Raw genomic sequence first — 25,812 nt, 5'->3', positions numbered from 1 at the left:
GGAAAATAAATGCTTTTTTTATCACTTTTTGATCACTTAAAAATATTAAAGTCCAAAGAGAACCAAGTTTTAAATTTTTTCTGAACAGTCCTCAGATTATAACAAAGAGAGGGTGTGACTGTTTTTCTTGTCCATCTCAGATTCAGAAAGGAGTCCCAGTTGTAGATGCTAAAAAGAAAGATACCAAAAGTTTAATTCTTGTGCATGCAGGAGTGAACTGGCAGCAGGATAATTGTTTAAATTAAAGGATAAATCTTTAATAGTAGAACGCCTAGAAGATGAGGAAGATACTACATGCAGTTATCTTGATGAAGATGCTGTAAGCAGACATGTTTAACTTTTTGTTGTATTTCAAATTTTGTTTTGTTGTAATAAGTTTCTTAATATAAAACTGTTTGTTTTATATTTCCTTTTCCGTTACCTTATTTGTAGTATAATAATATAAAATCTATAATTCGCGCCAGTTAAATAAATCAAAATATTTCAATGCTTTTTAATAAACTAACAAGCCATGCGAATTTAACCAAACATTTTCAAAATAATGGAAGTCCAACTGACATAATCAAAATAAGCTAAGTTCACATTTCAAAAAGATTTAATTAAGGATTGTGTAGTTGTATTTTTTATACGCACGTGATTTTATAGATTAAATGATATAAATTTAATGAACACAATTATTTTTGGAGCGATAATTAGGCTTGGGCCAGTTTTCCATGTATTTCTCGAAATCAATTTACTCCGACATTTTTTATGTAAAACAATAGAATACGCTAACCAGTTTTAATGCGAGATCAGTGCAATGCATCTATCATCTATCAGTGCAGTGCATCTATCAGAAGGGCTTGGAATTTGTGATTTAGTAACTAAACTTAAGTAACATGCTGCCTCCTAGAAACTTGCGGCGATTCTAAAGAGTCGCTAAAAGTTAGAATGTGCATTAAAAAACCTAGGAGAGGTCCATAATTTAAAAATTCTGAAATTGCCAATTTTATATGATTACTGCTGAATTGGGACAATAATTTGAAACAATGTTCATTACTTTACGAATTATGAGTTTTGTACGCTTTTCGGTCATTCCACTTCACTGTGCAGCGGGCTTGTGGTAAAAATTAAAATCTTAAGCCTGTTAGCGACTTGCGGTAACAAAGAGTTAAGAATCATAACACATAATAACATATGGAAACAAATTAACTCATTAGTAGAAAAAAAAACCAGTTTTCGCGATGAATAGGGAATTCGAACTTGAACAACCTCGAATTACCAATAAAGCTAATAAACGATAAAGTACCACGTATCACGTATTAAAAAAAAAAATTTTAAGATTATTTTCATATTTGTTAATATATCAAAATATATTCATATTTATCTTTTTTAAATATGAAACTACATTTAAAAGGAATATTTATAGTTCGACTGAAACGTTAGAAGCTTATTTTGTCGGTTTATTTACATTGTTTTAGAGAAATAAAAATATACATATGCCATATTTGCCACCATGCATAGTGATTTGGTCGAAATATCTAGACTTTAATTCTTTGAAATCAATTTCCGTCACTGCTTTTCTTATCGTCGTCATTATTATCACTTTGGTGTTGATCTTCACCACTTCCATTATTTTCACGATTTATAGATGGCGAGCGACTACACGATCTAAATATAAATACAATGATCATTCAGATCATACTTAAAAAATCCGGAAAATATATTTAGAGAAAAAAAAAGGGATTTTTTACAGCTTATTAGCTTAAAAAAGCTTTCTCAATTTTTTGTATATGCCTTAGGATAAATTGACAAAAAACAAAAAAGACAAAAATATATGGCAAAAAATATTTAAATTTATATTTACGAAAACGTTTTGAAAGCCCGGAAATACCAAAAATGGAAAAAAACATCCAGAATTCCGGAAAACGATAACCCCTGTAAACAATGTTTAAGTCAGTAGAAATATCTATAAACCATATCAACTCATAAATTACTAAACCATCAATACACTTTTAACACTAAAGTCCGAGGGAACCACAACAGTTAAAGAGTATGCTCTTTTTTCTCTCGCATTGTTACAACCCTCTAGACAGACACAGAAAACAAAACTTAAGGAGCAACAATGCTTCACGTATGAATATTAATTGTAGTACTACCTAGGGTATAGTGTTGTTTGAATTGCGAAAGCTTTTGTTCGTAGTTTCGGAGCGTAATTAAATCGAACGCACTACCACTTAATTTAATAAAGAAAACCGAACACAAATCACCAAGTACAACACAGATTGCTTTTATTTTATCTTGGTTTCGAATAATAGCAGAAATATCAAACTACTATATTTAATGAAAACATTTTTTGCGTAAGTTTAATAATTTAACGACGGTTGTAAAAACAAAATTTCTGATGTTTAACAAAAGTTGTGTAAATCTAATTGTTGTTATTCTTAGATTAGTAGAAGCCTAAATAATTTATTAAAAAAAATATTCTATGTCTTTATTGGTATACAGGTTAACAAAAAAACTTTCTTAAAGAAGCAGAATAAGAAAATGTGTATAACTATGAAATAAAGTATTTACAGAGCAATAAAAAATATTCAAAGTTCGAAAAAAAAATTATCATGCTATATCAATATATATAGTAAACCAACTGTGAAAGGTTTATTATTGCGATCAAGAACTGCCTTGATCCTGGAGTTATTTACTTTGAACTATAAATAGAAAGATCAGATAGTTTTTTTTTGTAAATAACTACAGATTAACAATTTCTTATTTAACTGAGTTGTTTCTGAAGATATAGTACAACCTTATAACTTATAAAGTTCATCTTTATTTATGTTTGAAAGATAGTCAACGCTGTAATATTCGTGTTTGGCAGAATACACACATGTCTCGTGTTATTATTACTAGAAATAAAATATGGCGGTCTGCACATCTTAAACTTTATGTAGTATTTCATTTTTAATTATCATTAGAACATTACCATGGTACCAGAAGTAAACCTGTATTTAAAATAAAATGAAACAATTTGAGCCATTAGATGTCAGGAATTAATGAATTTAATGGAAATGTTTCAGAAAACTGGCGAAAACTGAAGTAGAGATGGAAAATCTTTATAAAATAGCTTCAGGAGTTAATGACAAGAAAAAAGATATTTAATGTGCCATTTTCCTTCATATGATTGGCAAGACCGCTTTAAGAATATGACACATTTATTTTCACAATTGAAGAAAACAATAGAATAGCACCTTTAGTTCAAAAGTTTGAAAGTTATTTCAGTCCAAAAAATAACATAACTTAAGAGCGGTATCCATTCAATACATGCATACAAGACACAGTGTCGTATCCATTACTTTGGATTTCATAATGATTACTTGGCCATTAATTTTCACTGGAAAAGTAATGATTACTTTCTACATCACTTTTTACTGGTGAAATGATAATTACTTCTCCATTACTTTCCTATTACTATTCACTAAAAGATGCACAAAAAGAATTAAAACAATTATAACAATTATGCATTATAATACATATAACATTCTATCATCTATGGCTGTGCCATGTAATTAGAATAGGTATTTAATAAAAGTCTATAAACTATCTGTGTGACAGTATTTAGTAAAAGTCTGTGTGTCTATGGACTGCTTGTGCTTATCACAAAGCTGACATCTGCAGTGCAGATGCAAGAAGCAAAACATTGAAACTTATAATAATTTGAGGTTTATAACTCATTCTTCCTATTTTGCTCCAATAATAAAATATTTTCAAACAAGTCATCGCTCAGTCTGTTTCTCTGCTTTGTCATAACTATTGATCCGTTGCTAAAGTCTTTAAACTGGATCACTTGATGGCAGTGTGGTGGTGTATTTAAGAAAAACATGCTTGACTACTCCATGATCGTAAAGCATGACCAAAGTATGGTCAGAATCATGTAGAAAGCTGTCACATGACATTATATTTGGTTTGCTAACTTCTGAGAAAAGGAAATCATCTTTATTTTCAGTTGGAACACTCTGACCATCTTTGCCTTTTAGGGACTTTTTTTTCTTTCAAATTTTGCAGCTTGTGCATTTAATAGATGCATGGACCTTTCTTTCACAGCTAAATTTTGTATCCAGGCTAATTTGAATTTTGGATGTGAAACTGTAGCCAGGAGAATTTCTGGATAATCAAAGTAACCATCAAAGCGATTTGCAATTCCTTGCAGAAGAGCTTGTTTTAGTGGTGCCGTATATCTGATTTCTGCATTTTGGAACTTAGTTCAAACTGACTGGATTGTTGGAAGTATGTATGCCAAGTAGCAATTGGCTTCACCTTGTAAAATTATAATAACAGTTGCCACATGTTCAAACATAACATTTTCTTTCAGAAAAGCCAATTTGTTCTGCAAAAATACTGGAAGTTCTAATGCAGAGCAGACGATTTTCAGTTTTTTTTCGGCTTTAAGAATCTTCCTGACAGCTTCATAGCACGAATTACATCTTGTTACACAAGGCGCATTAAACTGAAATTAAAGAATATCATATGTTAAATCTGCAGCCTTTGTACTTTTACTTGTTAAGTTCTATAGAGCTGTTGCTTTTGCCATTGCCTGATTGTGAATGAAAAAAGTTTTATCTGTTAATGTTTTTGCAGTATCATTCCTAGAAAACATTGGTTGACTGTTATCAGATATCAGCAGTTGTACAGACAGTCAATACTGCAGCGATGTTCCTTGATAGAGACAAATCATGTCATAATCGCACTTTATGCTTTCTGCCAACATATCTCTAGATGGCACAGTTGCAGATGGACACAATCCAGTCACCAGCGCTTTGAAAGAAAGACATACAACTATAAAATTGCCAAAATGTTTATTTACTATATATATTTAAATACTTTATATAGCTTATATAGCTTTATATAGCTTATATAGCTATCACAATGTTAATGATCCAAATGATCTTTGGATCAGGATTATTATTGATAACATGAGGAATATATTAACCAAAGTTAGGATTCCAAAAATAGGCAACAAAACAAAAGTAATGGGTAATTAAACATCACCATTACTAATTACTTTCCAAAAAAAGTGATGATTACATTTTCCATTATTTGCCACAAACCAAGTAAACATTACTTTGCCATTACTTTGAAAAAGGTAATCATTACTTTCAGTAATCATTACTATACAACAATGACAAAACAGCAGACTATTTACTGACATCTTGATTGATTTACAAAATAAAGCTAAAACATGCAAGTTTGGAACCCTTGAAGAAAGCTTTATGTGACAGTGTAGTCTGATATCGACTGAAAGCTGCCCCAGAACGACTACTTCGTGACAATTAGCTCACTCTAGAAAAAACAATTAATTCTATGAGAGCATACAAAACATTAAAAATATAAGTAAAAGACCTCGAAAATACAATCCAGGCAGATTCTATAAACAAACAAGGAAACAGAACTTAACTCCCTTAAATTTGATAGACCTTAATCAAAAACTTCCTGTTACTGTGGATCACAACATACTATCTTATCTTGCCCAGCATATGGCCTAAGTTGTACAGCATTTGGATAACTGAATATGTAAATCCAAAACTAATTGCTTTGATATTAATCTTGTAGACCAAGTTGATCAAAAGTCAACCTCAAGATTGCAGAGTTATAAATTGACCATGTGACAGCACCATTTGAATGTACTGACAAATTGCCAACAAATATTATAGTTAACAACAAAAATAACATTTAAATTAGATATTCTACAGCTCTATTCCTGAAAGACCTCCTCTTAAAATAACAATAACTAGACTAAAATCATGATGGAAATAATATTCATGTACTAGGTACTTGCAACCTGACTGTTAAAAAGAATAATACTTAAAGAGTGTGCCAAATTTTCATTGTCTCTCTGATGTAAAAGATGTAAAACTACTTCTATGTAAATGATGTAAAACTACTTCTTGATCTAAAATCCAGCAAATCACTTGAAATACTAAACATTAACAATGTTGAAATTAATAAAGCTAACATTTTAAAACATCTTGATGTTTTTACTTGCTTTAGTTTAGTTAAAGAAAACTACCATATCGCAGTTGCAAAAAACGCAGTCCCAGTCATTCATACACCTGGGAAAATGTCCTACCTAAGCCTAAAAGCGTACTTGACTGTCTGGTAAAAACCACATCTCAAAAATTTCTATACTGACAATGGTCATCATTGAAAATATGGATGGACCCTTATGATTATGAATGGACCCTTATGATTATGGATGGACCCTTATGATATGAAGATTATGTATTGATCCAAAAGAACTAAACAAGTCTGTTATAAGACAATACAAAACCACTTTATCTACAGAAACCTCTAGCAAACTTTGCGGCAACAACATTTTCAGTCATAGACATGGCTGATTGCTATTGCTATATAAAACTAGATTAACCATCCTCAGAGCTATGCACATTTAACATTCCTTATGGCCAATACAAATTCAACCGCATGCCAATTGGTATACACCATGCGCATCTGATGCTGCAAAGGAGATGCTTGAACTGAGCTTTGGTAATATCCCTAAAGTTCTGGCTAAAAATCACTAGCAAATATCACACTTACTACATCAAATGAGGACACAGCAGACAATAAAATAAAAGAAGCAACAAGTATTCCTGAAACTCTATAGACCAAACTGCAACTTGACGATGATAAGGACTAAAAAAAAGACCTGCTTACTTGAAGGACTTCATTTAATTATTGATTTATATACTTTTTTTTAAATTATAGAAGGAAGATGTAATATACATGTTTGACAAAAACACACATGCATTGTTTTATTATTACTAGAAATAAAATATGGCGGTGTGCATGCATCAACTTTATATAGCATTTAATTTTTGATTTAAAATTATCCTTAGAACATTACAAATGCATGACTAACAATAACAAAACAATTAGGTTCAACCCCATTCCCTGATATTTAAAAGCACAACAAATCTAAACAGATTGCTCAAATAAATCATAGAAGATCAAAAAATCTTTGAAGTCTACAGATAAATTAATAGCCTGAAATCCACGACAACAACAACAACAAAATTACTTGAAGGTATTATATGAAAGTACCCTATTATATTAAAAACAGTTTTAGGTAATACCCTATTATACTATAATAATTGCTTGAACTATCCTAATTAAAATACTTCCTCTATTATGTGTTAAATTTGCATTTAACGAATATAATATAATAATAAAATATTAAAATATCTTATAATTATTGGAGTCTTTGTATGAATAAATTAATTATTTTACCTGTCACGAGAGACTGAACGATCCTTAGATGGTGATCGCTCTTTTGAAGCAGAACGTGATTTCGATTGAGAATGTCTATCTTTGACATCAGAATTAACTTCTTTAGAGTGAGATCGTTTTTCATTAGAATTACCTTTAGATCTGGATTGTCTTTCACGCGACGAAGACCTTTTTCTATCTCTTGAAGATGATCGCTTTCTTTCTCCAGAGCGATCTCGAGATCTTGATCTTCGTGATCTAAAAAAACCAGACAATTAGAATTGAATTCTTTAAAATTTTATTATATTTGGTTCTAAAAAAAGTTATAACTCACCTGTTTTTACTTCTGGACCTTCGCCGCTTATTTCTTTCGTAGGATCTAGACCTAGACCTGTAAAGATAGTATTTGGTTACACAAAAACAATAAAAACATAATTTTAATACTCAAAAAGATCACTTAAAATCTTTGACTATCGCAACTAAAAAAATATTCCAGGGTAGGTAAAATTATTACCCTTAGTTTTTGTCAAACAAGGTTAAAAGTCAAATAAATATTCAATGTTTTAAATTTTAAAAAATATATATACAAGAAAAGCTAAGTTAGCAGTCAAAAGGGAAGCTGAACATCACTAAATGTTTTAAATGTTGGATCTATTGAAGTTTTTTCATAAATAAATATCCATGATTTTTTTCCGGATAAATTAACGATAAAGGTATGAAGTATTCAAAGACAACATGAACCTTTTTTATTTCCTACAAACTTCATATTATCAGTTAAAAAAATTTTAAACTCATTTAAAAACTAGTCAGATTTTAATAGATAATTATAGAATAAGTTAACCATTTAAGTTCCTTTTTTGTGACAATTGAGTTAAGTTATTTTATTGTCACAGTATTCAAGAATTTTTAACAGTTAAAAAATGAATTACAGAAAACCAAAAGAAACCAAACAGAAAAAAAAAACATTTGAATTTTTTTAAAATAGTAATCATGCAGTAAAATTTCAAATCTTTCTATAAAATGTTTATTTCAAAAACTTTGATACAACTTCACTTTTGACCTTGATTGACTTTTGAAAACATCTTTTTTTTGCTGGTAATATCAAACAAGTCTTATGTTTCTCAAGAGCATCAGACCTTTTTGAATCTGTTAAAACACACATAAAATTGATGTAACTAAAAATTGATGAAAGCAAAAAAGCATTATAGATTTTAAGGACCAGCAAAATATTATTAAAGAGAATAAGCAAACTCTAGTTATTACAAAACAAGGCATGTGTTATCTTCGACTGGTTGAACTCCACAACTTTATCCAAATGCTTTTAGTCATTTGTTTTCATCCTTATGCTTATAGTAGGTTTTTATTATTAGGCTTGACACAATGAAGAATATAAATAAGATGAAGAAGTAATGTTTTTAAAAAACTTTTAAATGCAACTGTTGTAGATCAAGTGAATACTTTTAAATTAACACAAGTGAATACTTTTAAATAAAAACTTTAACAAATTTTAAATAAAAGTGATTTGCATCATTAAACAAATTAACATTAAAAGTTAACCTCGCTATTGTAGTATTCATTAAAAAAAAAGCATAATAAAATTTAACTGATTAAGTTCTATTCTTTCAAATGCTATTTTATGACTATGATTTCAAATGCTATATTTATGATTCTTAGATCAATGAATATTACAGCTTAAGCTAACAAGTCAATATATAAGGTAATGCAGAGAAATTAAGCAATTTTACACCAATCCCACCCACTTAGACTTATCAAACTCTATTCTAAAAAATAAACATTTTAAATGTCTTAAATTCAAAATTTTTCCAATAAAATAAAATACAAACACAATCATTAGCAACTTTAATAAAAGTACTCTTTACAAAAGATTTTGTAATTATTTTTTTACAAGAAGTTATTTAATCATGGCCAATTGCATATACTTTTACTGTTAATGTTAATGTAAATTTAATTTAAAGTTAATGTTAAAATTTAAGTTAATGTAAATTACTAATCAATAGTTTCATTAAATTTAATGGCAAGACATTTATCAAATAGTTGCATATTTAAAAAAATGCAAGAAAACTTATCTAAATAACTCAGATTCTTGTATAATTGAATATTTGTGTCATTTAACCCTGTTTGACTTTTATGTTGCAGAGCACGCGTGAATTAGTTTTTAAGCCATTCGATTGGATATAGTGTTGCTTCTTTTTGCCTTAAGTTACAAACCTGGGAGCACTGTTCATGAAGCAGATTTATGGTGCAAATTATTGGATGAACATGCACACTCAGAGACTATTTTCGAACTAGACTGACGAAAGAGTGTTCTAGAAGGAATCGTAGATTTTATTTTGCAGAATTGCTGCTGATTGAATATTTTGCAGAATGGCTGCTGAGTACATATTTTCAGAATTCACTTGATCACTGATGCAAATGATGCATGTACTCCCTGATGGCGCAAGTTATAAAAACAAACAAAGACAAAATAAAAACTGTTTTATTTAACTTAAAAAAAATTACAAAATTCTGCACTTTATGAAATGGATGATCAAAACTCAAAGTAAGGGAAAAAAATTACAAAATTAAAATGACATTACCTTGATCGTCTTCTACTGCCATACCCACCATCTCTTCCACTACTACGACATTGTCTAGACAAATGACCAGTTTTCCCACAGTTGTAACACTTCTCGTTTCTAATCTGCCTTCCACGACTACCACCAGTTGTTGCTCTAGCTAACTCAACTCTAATACGTGAGCCACATATCTTCTTTCCATCCATTTCTCTAACAGCATCTTCAGCATCTCGTGGATCTTCAAATATAATAAAACCGAACCCTGGAGGATTGCGTGCAACCCAGACATCTCGTAAGCGACCTATACACTCAAACTCACGCTCTAATTCAGTTCGAGATGCATCCTCTGGAAGACCTCCAATAAATATTCTAGACATTTTGCTGAAAATAACACATTAACATATATTTTATGTATTTAATTATAAAAAATTGTGCAAACAAAACAATTAAAGGATGAAAAACTGTGTTAAGCAGAATGTACTAATTATAGAAACCAGAAGAATGACTGACTGAAAAATTGACTAAACATTTCAGGTAAAAATGTAAATATTATTTATTTTGAAAGTCAATGTATTGAAAAATTAAATTTAAAATAAATAACAAATGTTTCTTTTAAATTACTTTAGGAAAAAAAAAAAAAAGCTTGCAAAAATTAAGTTATTTAAGTACAATGATTTAATGCTTATAGTTTTGATAGTTTTACTAAATATTTATTATAATATCAAGTCACCGCAGTTAAAAAAAGTCTCTTAAAAAATCATATAAATAAGAAGATTTACACAAAGCTTTTAAAACATGCAGTCCATATATAGTTTAACAAACTTTTCTTTAGCATGTGACATGAAATACATGTAAGACACAGCAAAAAAAAAAGTGAAACGCTTTTTATAAAAGACTATCTACTTTTTACACAAAATTTTAACAGTTTTTTCGAATAGCATCATATTCTGGAAATAATCGACTTTAACTATGTTCTTTATATATTGTTGTGAAACAGCTAATGATCTTCATCGCTATGTTCTTGGTTATTTCCTCTGTCAGAATGATTTGATTGAGATCGACTACGGGAACTGCAAACAGATTTAAGAAATAAATTTTAAAACTAACATTCATTAACTATAATATTTTATTTAACATGAAAAGTATACTGACCGCTTATCTTTGACAGGTGACTGTCTTTCTTCTGAAACAGATCTTTTGCGTTCTCTCGATTCACCACGAGAGCGAGATCTTGATCTTTGTGCTCTAAAATCAAAATATAGAAAATGTTCAACAAGGAAATAAGACAATTGCTCAACTATTAATAAGGTATTAAAATAACAGACAATGATATATTAAATCGAAAACTATATGTATAAATGATTAATCAACAACAAAAAAAGTATAAGCTGTTTTTTTACAACTCCAACTCATATATTTAAATGCATAATGCATAAATAAAATTTCTTACTGATCTCTTGATTTGCCTTTAGAAGGGGATCGTGATCTTTGACGCCTACTACTACGTTCTCGTGAGCGAGACTTGGACCTAAAAATTTAGAATAAAATAAAAAAATTATATAGCAGCTTGGAAAGAAAATCAATTTGATTTTGTGAAAAATTTGATAGCACTGAATCTAAGAAAAATCCAATGATCTGCAGTTATTCACGAACTTAAAGTATGGACATGTCGTTTCACTACCAGGCCCTGAAATTAAAAGGAGTTTTGATGAGGTGTGAAGTGAAGTAAGGCTAGATAATTATTCTTGGAGTTTTTGGAGGAAAATTAAAAAAAAAAACATTAACTTCAAATGATTTAGCAAACTATGTATTAATATATATTATAGAATGTGATCTTTAATTAAAATATTTATAACATTCAGAATGTTAGCAACTTAACATTTTGGGAATTTGTGATTAGCAACAAAACAACCAATATTAATAATAAAGTCTATTAAGTAATTTAAAGCAATTATACAGATTATTTCAAAAACTGTAGAAGCCATAGTGAATATAAATATTACTGTTAAGAATTACTAACTACTTTAAACTAGTTAAGTATGGTTCTAGTTTCATCTATACAATTTAAAAGATATTTAATACAGAATTAGGCAATAATTTGTGCAATTAGCTGCATTTAAACTACCTTTTATGGCCTTACAAAGATTATGAATCTTAAGGGTTTCAAATTAATTTAAAATTTACTATTCAATAGTCACAAAGAAAACAACAGTAACTTAAGATTGTTTATTAAAATAAATTAAAAAAAAAATTAAAACTAAAAAAAAAAACCGAGATTAAAAAATTATTTTTTACTGTTGAGTTCGATTTAATTTACTATAATAGTCTCAGCATTGATAATAATATAAAATTAAACTTCCAACAAATTTATATTTCAGGGCCTGTGTGGCTGTTCCAAAATCAGTATTGCAAACTTTTGAAAACACTTAAGTGAAAAAGATTTTCACTAAAATCTGTTCTCCACTAAACGTTGTTCAATTAAAATTAATTTTTGTTGTAAGTTACTTACACACCTGTAGAAACTACGCAGTTCTTAAAGTATTTATAAGTGAAGCTGGTGAAGTGCTGAGTAAAGAGTGTGTCCAGAGCACACAGTCAACTTTAGCAGTACACCTGTTGTAAATTAAGATTTTAGACTAGCCGGTGTGAATTCAAACTTAGAAGTTCATTGCAGTGAATTGAGGAGAACGTCTGACGTGAAATCAGCTAAAGGAGAATACCCAGAGAGTATTGAGCGTTGTTTGCAGTCACTGTTTTGGAGTTATGGAGATAATCACTGAAAACCAGTGGAAGTTTTTGATGTTCTGTGCAATGAAGCAATTTACATAAAACAAAAATATAAATAATTTAATTTATTTTGAATTTTTAAAAATATTATGAAAACCCAACCATGACATTTTTATCAATGTCTTATAAAAGTCATGTTGGCTATGCTATTTTCCAGAAATCTTTGATGACTATGACTTAAAGCAGAATAGAAAAAAACGCTAAATTTTACCTTGATCTGCGTCTACCTCCACCACCATATCCACCACCGCCTCCTCCTCCACCATATCCACCACCGCCTCCACCACCACCTCTTGCACTTCGACACTCTCTTGAAATATGACCTACTTTTCCACAGTTATAGCACTTTTCATTTCTACCACCACCACCACCCTGTCTACCTTTTTGTCCATTTGATGGCCCTCTAGCCTTCTCAACTCGGACTTTAGATCCACAAACACGTTTACCATCCATTTCTCTAACAGCATCATCAGCATCTCGAGGATCTTCAAAAATGATAAATCCAAACCCTGGTGGATTTCGAGCAACCCAGATATCTCTCATTCTACCAATGTGTTCAAACTCTCTTTCTAGTTCTGTTCTGGTTGCATCTTCAGGTAAACCACCAATAAAAATTCTTGACATTTTATATATGTTCTAAAATTATTCAAATATACAGTATAGAAACACATAGCATCAAAGACAAAAACTTAAAATAAATACATTTTTATCAGCAGTTATCAGCTTGACTCAATGTATGTTCAAATACAGACATTCTTTTGTCAAAATTAATGAACACCTTCCCTTAAAGGTATAACATCATCAAAGAACAGAGTAGAAATTAAAGATTGAAAATTTAATTTAAAAAAATCTTTTTTCAATTTTTAATTTTTTTTGTGTGTGCAGAAAAATCATAAAAACAGTGCTATCTTATACTGCTATGAAATACATTTAAAAACATTAAATATCATAACTTATTTAAAACCCAAAATGGTAAAATCAGATGGCTTGTTTAATAATAAAATTACTCATAAAAAAACCTAACTATGTTAAGTTGTAACTATTATAAAGGACTTAACAAAATCTATAATTGTAAGCATTAATGAAAAAAAATATTAAAAAATTTAAAGAAAAAAATAGCTGTCTGATATATATATTTTACAGTAAACCATTAAAAAGAAACTAAGTTAATATTTACAAAATTTTCATCAATAATAATGGTTAAAACTGATATAAACATCTTTGTAAAATACAATAAAATAATTCATAATAATTGCTCATATTCAATTGATCGCCATCTTGAAAAACTCGTTCACAAAGGTCAATTACTGTTACTATCATCGCCATTTACAGCCTCGTTTTGTCTAAAAACAATATTAACTAGGTTTTTATGAATAAAATTTTCATAACACAAAAGCAATACAAATGAACAAAATAAATTTAGTGGAAATGCTTAACTATGAAGTTATAGATGACACCATACTTTTAGAGGAAATAGTCATGTAGTTATCACAAATTAGGGTTTAGTACATCGAGGTCAAATTTTTTATTCAAATTTCAGTTGTAAATTGATAATACTTTAAACAAAGATTCTATTGTCCGGTCAAAATTTTTTATTTATAAGTCTAAACTTATTTTTCACGTGATAACTTTGTACTAATTTTTTTTTTAGCTGGTACAAATTAATTCAAAGTGTTCTTTTATTTAAAACATGGTAAATTTATATAACTATTTTCTAAAATTAATAACTATTTTCTGTTTTTTTCTATCTTGGTATGTTTGAGATTTGAATGCCGTCAAAAAATCTACATAAACCACTTAAAAAAGCAAAATTTATAATTTGAAAAATGAATATTACATATAAAAAGCCAGTCAAATGATGGCAGGTTTCTATTAATACTAAAAGAAAATAAAATTTTCACAATGAAGTTTAATAAATAAGTAATAACAAAGATCTCTGATAAGTTTATCTCTGATAACTGCATCAATAACAAAGTTCAACTACAAAGATTTTTAAAAACTATTTGAAGCTACCTCTAAACTAAGCTTTGCTAGACGATTCTTCATCTGATTCAAAATATATTTTCTCATTATAATCGACTTCTGTTGAAGAATTAGCCCAATCTTTGGAATCTCTATACAACAATGACCCAAGAGATGGAATTAAGAAATAAAGAGAAATGTGGGGAACAGATAAAAATGAAAAAAAAATATGCTGAAATGAATAATAAAAAGTTTTTTGAATATAATTTTTTAAATATTTTTAAAGAAAGTTTTACTGTTATATAAGTCAACTTGGGATGGATCTGCTAAAATTTGAAAAAGGTAAGAAGTGCATAATGAAAACATACTAATTTTACAAAATTTATTGATGGATGGTTTATGTTAAAGTTTTCTAGTTTTAAAGGTTCTCCTGCTATGAAAGCAGGAGAAATTGGTTAGTTGGTTTTTACCAAATTTATTATGGGTATTTTAAAATGCTATGCTTTAAGATTCTGTAAAATAATTATTTAACAAAATAAATAGAAAGTTTAAAACAAAAGCCTTGGTTTTTGAAACAATTGAAACAATTAACATACTTTTGTTTTGGAGATTTTTTATTAAATGTATCATCTTGTGATGCAGACCTTCTTTTTTCTGGAGATTGTGTTCTTTTATGGTCTTTTGATCCAGATCGCGATCTTCGAGACCTAAAGAAAATTAGACCAAAACTAATAACTGTTTAAGTAAATACATTAATGGAAAAAAAATTGACAGTATATTGTCATTTATTAACTATTTATAAATTATAAAAATTTATCTACTTAAAAGTATTGTAACTGAAACTTTTGTTATAAAAATATAAAAAATCATACCAAGTTATTTGAATAATTATTAAATTATGAAAATTTGTAAAGTTATATATATTTATATAAAACATATATTAAAAGATGGTTTAAAATATGATTTATCTCAATGTACTAATTTATTCTTTTAATTTTCTTTTGCAGTTAAGTCTTTATTTTTACAAAGCTGGGTTTAATTTCCTCAGTATTGGAAAAGTAATTGGTTAATTAAATAGCACTTTTATAAATAAACATTGAAAACAGTTTTTAATTGGTTTGCAACTTCACAAGTTGCTCTTTTGATACATTGATTTTAACACAAGAGTTAACTTATTTGACATATAAAAGCATTTATCACACTTAAGCTTACATTTTTTGTACAAAGAGTTTTAAAAAATATACCAGCAAAGCATTCACTTAAACAAAATGTCAATTACAATATAAATTAACATTCAAATAAGCTAAATTATAATTATTTAAACAAATAATTTGTACATAACTTAATACTTTGATTTAATTTACAAGAAATATGTAAGGCAATGCAAGAAAACTGGTAGAGTAATTGTTTGGAGTAAACTGCTCTTTTATAATAAAAAAAAGAAAAAGAAAGATATAAAAAGCACCTTTCTTTACTACGAGATCGACTATATGACCTTTGACGCCTCCTATTACGTGATCCAGATCTAAAAGAATAAAGTTAGCTCAAAATTAATATATTAAATTAAAATAAAAATGAACCCAACAATTTTTATTTATATAAATTTATTTAAAGACCAGGAAAGAAATAAATAAATGACTCCATGAAATATTGTGAATTATTTTTGACTTGGTAACAAAAAACACCAAATCAAATGGTGAAAACCATAATACATTTATGAAATTATACATGTATATGCATGCATACATATGTATACCTCATACATACATGTACAAATGTGTATACATATTTGCACAAATGTGCATACATACACATGCAGCAATATGCGGAACTTACAAAGCAAATAAATAGCAAACTTTTACTGTTTTCTTCTTAAGATCTAACTTGCATTAGCTTTGCATAGTTTCATAGTAGAGCAGTAGAGCATCATATACATTCTAGTTCAAAAGTAGGAAGTAGTTTCAAAAGGTACATTATGACATGTATAGAAGCCAATAAATAGGATGTTGTGCTGGTAAGACAAAAAGTCGTTCATGTAGGAAGCACACCAATGGTATGATTAAGTAAAATAAACAGTGGCGTGCGAAAAGTTGTTTTGTAGGATGATGCAACTTATAAATAGACAACAGGAGACAAAATCATCATATTATACTATAAATAGTGTTTAAATTATATAGAATAAAAATTTAAATTTTATTTAGTAAAAATACTGCAACACTTAGAGAAATAAAAGCAACCACGGTTAATTACCTTGGTTGCTCATATTACTACTATTTTAAAATAATACAATCAATACTAAAATAAACTATAAACACTTTAAAATAAATAGACAAAATAACTTTAAATAAGTAAAAAATAAAAAATTACTTAAATCTATGCCCTAAAAACCCTTTAAAAAGCTTTCCTGACATCAATAAAATGTTCAGTGCATATTCCTCATACAAACCAATAAAGCCATTATAATGCAAAACAATTTTCATAATTTAAAACTTTTAAAAATTTAGAATATTTAGTTATTATAGAAAGGAATATATTATGAGAAATTATTTAACATATCACTATAATGAAATATATACAATAAATCATATACCTGGATCGTCTACGACTGTATCCACGTTCTGCTGGTCTGCTTCGGCAATCCCTTGAAAGATGACCAATTTTTCCACAGTTATAACATTTTTCATTTTGTGCACTTGAACGATTACGATTATTTGAATTTGGACCTCTAGCCTTTTCAACTCTAACACGCATTCCACAAACACGCCTTCCATCCATTTCTCTTATTGCATCTTCAGCATCACGAGGATCATCAAAAACAATAAACCCAAAACCTGGTGGATTTCGAGCAACCCAAACTTCACGCATACTACCAAAATGTTCAAACTCTCTTTCTAGCTCTGTTCGAGAGGCATCATCAGGAAGGCCACCAATAAATATCCGAGACATTATATATTTGTTACTAATAATAAATAAATGCATTACTAGTTATTTATAAATTTTTAAAAAACAATATTTAAAACTTCTTAAAATTTTGGATTTTATTTTAAAATTAGTTATTTGATAAATTTAAATTACAATACACAATAAAAATTATTTGTTCTATCAAATAAAATCTTTATCAAGTCAAGAGTCAAAATAGTATTAACAACAACTTAAAAAAAATTAATTTTCTTGTTTAATCAGACAAATTAATAATAACGATATCAATTTATAGCAGATTTTTACTAATTTTTAATATCCAAAAATCTGATTATTTTTTTACATAAACAAATTAAAAATCAGTGTTAATTGTTTTTTTTTAATGCAGAAACTGTGCCGCATTAAACAGTCCTTAAATCTAAAATCTACTATCTTGTTGTGTGTATGCCTGAGCATCTTTGATTGAATTTAGGATCTCTGATTAATCACGATATCTTCATGCAATTGTATTTTAATCACGATATCTTCTTTCACCACCCCTAATATAAGAAATGCAAAATCATAATCAGAAAATTATAAAGATAGAAATCCAAACAAATAAAAAGGCAAACCAGATAAATTACATATATTTTAAGTATGTTCATAGTTACTATAGTTACTATTTCTTAAAAGATAATAACTAAATTTCACTATTGCTTTATACATGTACTTGTACTCGAATTTAAAGATTATGAGAAATCAAACCCAAAACTTCTTGCACTCAAAACAAGCACTTTACCACCACCACATTTTTCCACCAAATAAAACATGAAATAAAAATTTAATATTTTATTTGAAATCTAATTCTTAAGACACATCAAGGACAATCCAAGAACATCAGAAACTAATCATATAATAAATAGGTAAAGAGGAAAAACAATATTTTTTTTTTTTTTTTTTTTAATATCAACTTTAAATTCAGAAAAATGTAAAATTTAATTTTGTTATTACTTTTTTTTTTTAAATATTTTTTGCGGAACCAGGAAAGAAACTTAACAAGTTTAAAAACAAAACTCTAACATATATTGCAAGAAATTTAAGAATGCACATCTAAAATTGCAATGAAAGCAAAGATTTCCATTTAAATTAGAACTACAGTTACCCTTGAAAAAAAAAGAAAAGAAAGTAACCCTTGAAAAACCAGGTTGGCCATACAGATATATAAACACACATATATATAGACACACATACATATAATACATTAAATAATTAACAAATTAGTTGTTGTAATTAATAGTTTAATTAAAGCCAAGAAATCCTTAATAAAAAACAAACAACAAAACATTGTAGCAAAAAAAAGTAAAACAAATTTAAAGTAAAACAGTTACACCACAGCTAAATCATTAGTTGATTTATAGCAAAGCCAGATAATTGATTTACTAAAAAGTTAAAACACTGTTTCATTAACTTTTAAGTAAAAAAAAAGGTAATAAAACAAACATTAGTGTGTTAGTACTTTCTTGCTTCTTTAAAAATTATTATTATTATTAGCCCAGTTATTGTGCTATATTTTAAATACATATCAATGATAAACATTAATGTTGATTTAAAATTCATTAATAATTTCTACTTCAAAACAGACTTTATTAACTATAATTCTGAACAATAGAACAGCAACATTTATTCAACAAACAGAATATTTACTCTTTAATTTTAATTGATTTTGTTTACCCCATATTAAACAAACAAAAATTTGCTACCTTGCAGTCAGCTAAGTTTGGCACTGTTGTGCCGCACTGAAACTCTTTGGATATTGAGGGTTGCAGTACTATTCTCAGTTTTAAATTCATAAAACCTTATAATTCATATAAAGAACTTTTAACAATCAATGTTATAGAACTTGCAAAGGGACAACTGAATAGATACAAATTTCCTAAGCGCAAACCGGGATAAGTGCAAATTGGCATAAATGCGAAGCAAGTGAAAATACTTGCACAAGTGCAAACTGACATAAGTGCACCAAACAAATTTGCAAACATTGGCATAAGTGCAAAATGTCGATTTGCACTTATGTTAATATTTGCTGTTTTTCTCTTAATTTTAATGGTTACGTAAAAATGTAACATGAATTGTGAGCAAGTGCAAATTTCAGGAGTAAAAGAAAATATCTATAAAAAATTCTTTTCCATAAAGGAATATAAGTTTTTCATATAGGTTTATAAATTTAAAAAATTTACATGTAATCTGCTAAACAACATTATTTCTAAATTCTAAAACACCAAATTATGTCTAAAAATTATTCAAGTGAAACACTAGTCAAAATCAACAATGTTTACTCTTGTGTACTAATATTATATTATAAATATAGAGCATAACTTAATACAATGAATAACCATATGCACAAATACCTACTTTTTTTCTATTTCTACTAACCATTTTATACTTAGTAATTACTTTTAATCCTATGGACATAAAAAGCATCGATAAATAATTTAACATAAAAATGCTAACCTGTCTCTGGATCTTTCATGAGACCGAGATCTAAAAATTGTATAAGTTGCACTAATAATTACAAAAATTAAAAATTTCACAATAAAACAATCTATACTAAAAATAAACAAAAGAAGACTAGCACAACTAAACATGTGCTACCACCCATAGTTAAATAATTTTATTTATTGGTGCACATGCTAAAAAGTTGGAAAACCACCTTTTCAAACAAATTTCTCCCACCCTGATCCAAAAAAATATTCTGATTATTCTCTAAACACTGATTTTATTTTTAAAAATGTACTTGAATCAAATTCTCATAAAATCAAAAATAAAAACCAAAACAAAACAAATACCCTACATTTAGTTGGATTATAGTTGGAAAACCAACTTGGATTATGGCTTAAAACCGACAAATGAAGCACTGGTTGAACTGAGATACAACCACTCAGTAACAGAGTGCTAAGTTGGCTGCTACTACATGCTTGCCTATTGTTGAATGAAACTTAAATTGCTGAGACGAGCTTTAGTTGAAAATCATTTAAAAATCACTTTCCCCTGAGTAATGTAGACATGAAAGTTTAAATTAGTTGTTTTCAAAGACGATTGAGGTTTGGTACACCATTTCAAATATATACTGATTGTTAGTTGCGTAGGTATAAAGGTTACAAATGGTCCGGATAAGGCAGCGTTTGAAGTATTGAATAAATAAATTTAGCAAACAGCTGAACGTTATTTCCCTTGTACATAGTAATTAAAACTTTAGCTGCATTTTAACATGATTCATTTAGCAGCAAAAATTAGGAAAAAATCAGCAAATTTAATTGTTACTCTAACTCCGACTTTCATAGACTGTTTGAATTGTTTAATAAGCAATTTCTTTTTATAATTAAAAAAACAACTTAAATTTAAAGTGTTTTACTTTAAAGCAAGTGCTTCACATGCATAATAAAAATAATTAAAAAAAAAAACATTTAAAAAAAGCGAGATTAAAGGCAATTCAGAAACAAAGTTGTAAATTAATCTTTTGAACATAATACTAAATAAAACTATAATATATTTGGTATAAAACTACAAAATTACATAATGAATATTGTAGTTTCATACCTTATATTATTTAACCTATAGATGATCTTTATCAAAACCTAATAACTATTTTATTAAATTAAAATGAACATATTCATTGAGATTTGTTGCTGTAGATGTTGGTATTTTTATTATTCAGAGGCAAAACTTTAACACGAAGACTAACAACTTTAAGACAGATATGACAGACATGTTTAGATACATTTAGTTAGCTGACTTTGTAGCAGTTGGTAGAAAGTATTTTAGATTTATGATTCAATGTAATGTAAAAACATCCAGTCAGTTGATTAGTAGTCAATTTCTATAAACTAATTTTGGAAGAGCATGTGTTGATTGCTTTTGTTGACTCAGATTTATTCATTTAAACCCATTGATGAAGCATTTTATAAAAAGAAAAAAATATATAGTACAATTAAAATTACCTAACTTTGACAAAACCAAAAATATTATTACTTGAGTATTGATATAATAACTTTAATTAGTCAAATGAAATAAAGAAAGCTTACCTTGATCTGCGATGACTGTGAGAGTTTCCGCCACCAGGATTACGACAGTCTCTGGACATATGCCCAAATTTGTTACAATTATAACATTTTTCCTCTCTCCCTTTTCTACCAGTTGCAGGTCCTCTTGCAAATTCAACACGAATCCTTGAACCACAAACTCGTTTACCATCCATTTCCCGGACTGCATCTTCTGCATCACGAGCATCTTCAAAAATTATAAAACCAAATCCTGGAGGATTGCGTGCAACCCATACATCCCGAAGTCTGCCAAAAGATTCAAATTCCTTTTCTAATTCATTTCGAGAAGCATCCTCAGGAAGACCACCAATGAAGATTCTGGACATTATTTATGGTTCTAAAATTTACCATTGTATAATAAAAATGCTTACTAAAAGTTATGATGTTTAAATACAAACACAAACAACAAAAGATACCATGGATAGAAATACTTTCTTTGGAATCCTAATATTGGATAAACACATTTTTGCTAATATAAAAAATAATTACAGGCACACTCTAAAATAGCTTTTTAAGAAAGGATATAAACAAAAACTCAGATGCTAATTTCTTGACAACCAAATGTTTTGTGAAGTCTTCATTAGAAACATTTGGTTTATCAATACTGAGCATGAATGAACATTGTAATTTTTTTAAACTTGCTGACTCAAAATCAAGTTCAAATCAAATAAAAACAGCTTTAAATAAGATGATAAAAAGCATAGTAATAAAAATAAATAAAACCAATAGTTAAATGAAACTTTTTTATTGCAAGATAAAAACTTTTTTATTGATATTTTAAAAATGCAAAGGTTGTTGTGATCTGTTTGACGATATTGCATTTAAACATTTAAAAATTAAAAATATTAAATAAAAACAACAATAACACTTGTTTAAGGAGTGTAATGAAATAATATCATTAAATGCCAAGTAATACTAAAATTGGATTATCTAAAATTAAAAAACCTAGAATCAGAAACTACATATGTCCTAGAAAACAGTAGAAGAACCCAGTAAACACTTGCATTATATAACCATTAATGTTTATACAAAAAAAATATTAAATCTTAGAAAAATATTTATTACACTTTATTTTGCAAGTTTTACTTGATTATCATAAACAGTTATTTAACAAGAATTTTCTTTCGTAGATTTTTTACAAGGATGCACACTACTTATTGTGTAAATATTTTACTGATACTATTTAAACAAATAACATTATGATTATATTCCCTTTTCGAAAGTAAAAAAATCTACTTAAAATTGAAATTTCAATAATAAGACATAAATCAAAAAAATAATTGAAGATTTTTATAAGCATCATAAAGACTTTCACTTATTTCAATGTTATTTGAATTCAAACGCTGCTCTATTAGCACTCTTAAATCAGGCAATTCTCTATTAAAAATTTCTCTTGAGGATAAATCCTTTGATTGAAGTACATGAGCGAGCGTCCCAATAACAGCCTCATGTTCTTCACAAGGGTCTTTTTTTAATATACTTAGTAGTAAAGGAATCAAATTTGACAAATTCAGTTTATTGCCAGCATCTGTTGAAGTAATTTTTTGTAAAAGAAATGTAGCCTTTATTCGAATCTTTTGGACTTCACTTTTTAGTAAAGATGAAATTAATGCAACACCATCTAAATCAATAAAAAGACACTCAGCACGATCATTACCACTAATTAGAGAAGATATTGCATACAAACATTTAACTTTCACTATGTCAGTTTCTGATTCTTTTAAAACCTGAATCAAAGTCTGAAGACCATTGTTTGAAAGAACTGTCTCTTGACATTTTACATTATTCTGTACAGCATTTGCAATCAAATCAGCAACTCGCCACTGAATAGAGGAGTATGAACTTGTAAGAAAAATTAAACAAGCATTTAACCCACCCAAATTATTAAAAACAATGTTCATATCAAAGCCTTCCAACAAAAGATTTATTTCATCACAAATATCAGCTAAATCTTCTAGTTCATTTGGACCAAAAGTTTTTAATAGACTGGCTTTGCATAGCAAATCAGTATAAAGGGTCATCTTTTTGGCATCATCATCTTCTAAAACTGATTCTAAAGCAGCTCGAAGAAACTCTTTCCTTTCTTCATTTATTTCAGTATGCTTAAATTCTGTTAATTCTTGATCTGAAAGTTTTAGGGATAATTTTAGGAGATTATCCAAAGCTTTTGAACCTGATTTCTCCGCCATATCATAAGGAATACATATAAACTCTATAGAAGAAAAATAAAGAACCCTTTTAAATTCTTTACAATACACATAGTGTTTTAATTTAAAACTAAGTGCATGAGTTAAAAAAAAAGTAATATAAAAACAACACAATAATAATCAACTTATAAAATATATAATAAAAAAGGAGACAAAATACATTTAAGTTTGTTTGTCTAATATATTTTAAATTAGACTTTTCTTGCATGTAGTCATGTTTTTTTTGTTTAACTGACATAAAAATATTAAAAATCTGTGATTTTAAAATCTTATTTTGAACTATTTATTTATATTAAAACACATTAAGAAGTATACTAAATTCATAGAAAACATATTCAAGCATACTATATTATTAGTAGTAGAAATTTAAAACAGAGTTTAGAAGACACATTAAACTAAAAAACATGAAGTAAGCGTTTAGACTTCAAAAATAGTCATTGCAAAATAAGATTAAAACTGATTTAGAATTATTAAAGAGATTACATCCAGCAGTCAAAATAGGCAATATTTATTTTAAGAACATGCAGAATGGTATAAATAAAACGTAAATGTAACTAAAAATACAAGTAAATAACCATTACTAAAGAGCACTAAAAGTTCGCTTACCCTGACAATTAATGTACTAATTTCACCAGTTTAATTCATGCAAACAATAATAAAAAGCATATTTTTATTATGTTTTAGGTCTATATATGTTAATAGTTTATTTCCATAATTTTTATACACAATATTTAAACCATTCAATTTGTTTAGCCTTAATAAGAAATTATTTTTATATTTTTTAAACCTTTCGAGTTTCGACTATTCAAAAAGCTATTCAAAAAGCTTGAAAATTTTAGTTACCAGAAATATTACAAAAAGACTTATAAAGTAATTTTTAGACCTCTAAAAACGAATGAAATCTATCTATGATGACTAATTTAAAAAAACATAAACCCTTTAATACAACTTGCTAATTAAAATTATAATTAAAGTAAACGAAAACATATACAACTTACTTCAAGGAGAAAAATAGAACATCTACAGAGCAAGCCAATACAGCGCGCAAGAGATTTGAAGCATGTATGACTCGACTTTTTTCACACGGGCCGTAGTAAAATGGTCAGGCGCTTTCAAAAGACTAATCACGTGACATTTAATTTTTCTTTCCATTTGTAATGGTAAGTCAGAGGATCTTAAGTTTTTGCTGTTGTTTTTTTTATTATTATTATTATTTTTTTTTTTTTTGATATATATATATATATTTCGCCGTTTGATAATAATTACAATAACTAAGTAAATAAATAAAAATTTACAGGACAGGAGCAAAAAGAAGACTATAGTTTTATTATCACGAAGCCTTATATACCATACAAAGCATAGCTTTTTAAAACCGTGTAAGATAATACAAAATCTTTTAAATATTAATCAAATTTTCTTAAAAATTATATTTTAAATAAAGAAAAAAGGAGAGAAAAAAAATAAATAAATAAAATTTATTTTTTATATTTTATCCTCTTATATCTTATTCTTCTTTTTTTAATTTCTTTTGTTAGATTAAGAATAATTTATATATATATATATATATATATAATATATATATATTATATATATATATATATATATATATAATATATATATATATATATATATATATATATATATATATATATATATATATATATATATTTATATAAATTACATTTTTTTTTTTTCAAATACAAACAAAGCTTCTAAAAGAAGATCAAATGATCTTATCGTCAGAAGCCTTTTACAAAACAGAGTACGTAAAGTATTATAAAAACTGTTTCTGACGGCGATGGAGACATTGTAACTTGCTTTGATCAGTACTACCCCAGGCAATAATTCCATAACTTAATAACTATGAATAAAAGAATAATAAAGTTTAGTTAAATTATTTTTATCTAAATGAGTACGCGCCTTATATAGAATTCCAATACTTTTTGAAACTTTCGAGCAGACATAGTTAATATGATGTTTCCATGTGATGTTCTCGTCAATGAAATTCCCCAGGTATTTAGTTACAGAATCTCTTTTTATTTCAAT

General features: G+C 27.7%; 3 protein-coding genes across 7 annotated transcripts; all 3 read right to left on the bottom strand.

The window, feature by feature from the left end:
• Nucleotides 1–1,314: 1,314 nt before the first annotated feature.
• LOC100209098 (probable splicing factor, arginine/serine-rich 6) lies at nt 1,315–10,227 on the bottom strand. Its single transcript, XM_065800765.1, has 4 exons — nt 9,834–10,227; nt 7,571–7,627; nt 7,258–7,494; nt 1,315–1,650 (listed from the first exon to the last, which is right to left on the bottom strand). The coding sequence occupies exons 1-4, from the start codon at nt 10,187–10,189 to the stop codon at nt 1,542–1,544; spliced, it is 759 nt and encodes a 252-aa protein (XP_065656837.1). The 5' UTR covers nt 10,190–10,227; the 3' UTR covers nt 1,315–1,541.
• A 449-nt stretch (nt 10,228–10,676) lies between these two features.
• Nucleotides 10,677–17,551, bottom strand: LOC100212585 (probable splicing factor, arginine/serine-rich 6). 3 transcript variants are annotated; one of them, XM_065800762.1, is made up of 6 exons: nt 17,152–17,551; nt 16,027–16,086; nt 15,158–15,268; nt 11,263–11,340; nt 10,965–11,057; nt 10,677–10,882 (listed from the first exon to the last, which is right to left on the bottom strand). In XM_065800762.1, exons 1-6 carry the CDS (start codon nt 17,538–17,540, stop codon nt 10,810–10,812), a joined length of 804 nt encoding a protein of 267 aa, XP_065656834.1. In that variant the 5' UTR covers nt 17,541–17,551; the 3' UTR covers nt 10,677–10,809. The 3 variants fall into 3 exon arrangements, with proteins under 3 accessions (XP_065656834.1, XP_065656835.1, XP_065656836.1); XM_065800764.1 differs by lacking the exons at nt 10,677–10,882; nt 10,965–11,057; nt 11,263–11,340 and adding exons at nt 13,716–13,942; nt 14,613–14,713 and having other exon boundaries at nt 17,152–17,540; XM_065800763.1 differs by lacking the exons at nt 15,158–15,268; nt 16,027–16,086; nt 17,152–17,551 and adding an exon at nt 12,811–13,271.
• Nucleotides 17,552–17,764: 213 nt separating this feature from the next.
• On the bottom strand, nt 17,765–24,888 carry LOC100203178 (serine/arginine-rich splicing factor 7). Of its 3 annotated transcripts, XM_065800761.1 has the most exons (4): nt 24,765–24,864; nt 21,542–21,896; nt 19,971–20,000; nt 17,765–18,019 (listed from the first exon to the last, which is right to left on the bottom strand). In XM_065800761.1, exons 2-4 carry the CDS (start codon nt 21,883–21,885, stop codon nt 17,992–17,994), a joined length of 402 nt encoding a protein of 133 aa, XP_065656833.1. In that variant the 5' UTR covers nt 21,886–21,896; nt 24,765–24,864; the 3' UTR covers nt 17,765–17,991. The 3 variants fall into 3 exon arrangements, 2 of the variants coding, with proteins under 2 accessions (XP_065656833.1, XP_065656831.1); XR_010639486.1 differs by lacking the exon at nt 21,542–21,896 and having other exon boundaries at nt 17,812–18,019; nt 24,765–24,854; XM_065800759.1 differs by lacking the exons at nt 17,765–18,019; nt 19,971–20,000 and having other exon boundaries at nt 21,643–23,771; nt 24,765–24,888.
• Between the last annotated feature and the right edge of the window lie 924 nt (nt 24,889–25,812).

This window comes from Hydra vulgaris, chromosome 07 (assembly GCF_038396675.1).
Source record: "Hydra vulgaris chromosome 07, alternate assembly HydraT2T_AEP".
NCBI classification, from domain to species: Eukaryota; Metazoa; Cnidaria; class Hydrozoa; order Anthoathecata; family Hydridae; genus Hydra; species Hydra vulgaris.
Note: the sequence above shows the minus strand (reverse complement) of the source record. Positions and strands in the feature narration are given on the sequence as shown.

Bases quoted from the DNA above. Each gene is read 5' to 3' on its own strand.
- LOC100203178 (XM_065800759.1), bottom strand. From the start codon at position 23,748: ATGGCGGAGAAATCAGGTTCAAAAGCTTTGGATAATCTCCTAAAATTA.
- LOC100209098 (XM_065800765.1), bottom strand. From the start codon at position 10,189: ATGTCTAGAATATTTATTGGAGGTCTTCCAGAGGATGCATCTCGAACT. The intron at 7,628-9,833 runs GTAATGTCATTT...CTATCTTTACAG, and splicing joins GGCAGTAGAAGACGATCAAG to GTCTAGGTCTAGATCCTACG. The intron at 7,495-7,570 runs GTGAGTTATAAC...TGGTTTTTTTAG, and splicing joins AGGTCCAGAAGTAAAAACAG to ATCACGAAGATCAAGATCTC.
- LOC100212585 (XM_065800762.1), bottom strand. From the start codon at position 17,540: ATGCATTTATTTATTATTAGTAACAAATATATAATGTCTCGGATATTT. The intron at 16,087-17,151 runs GTATATGATTTA...TTATTCTTTTAG, and splicing joins TACAGTCGTAGACGATCCAG to ATCTGGATCACGTAATAGGA. The intron at 10,883-10,964 runs GTCAGTATACTT...ATCTGTTTGCAG, and splicing joins TCACCTGTCAAAGATAAGCG to TTCCCGTAGTCGATCTCAAT.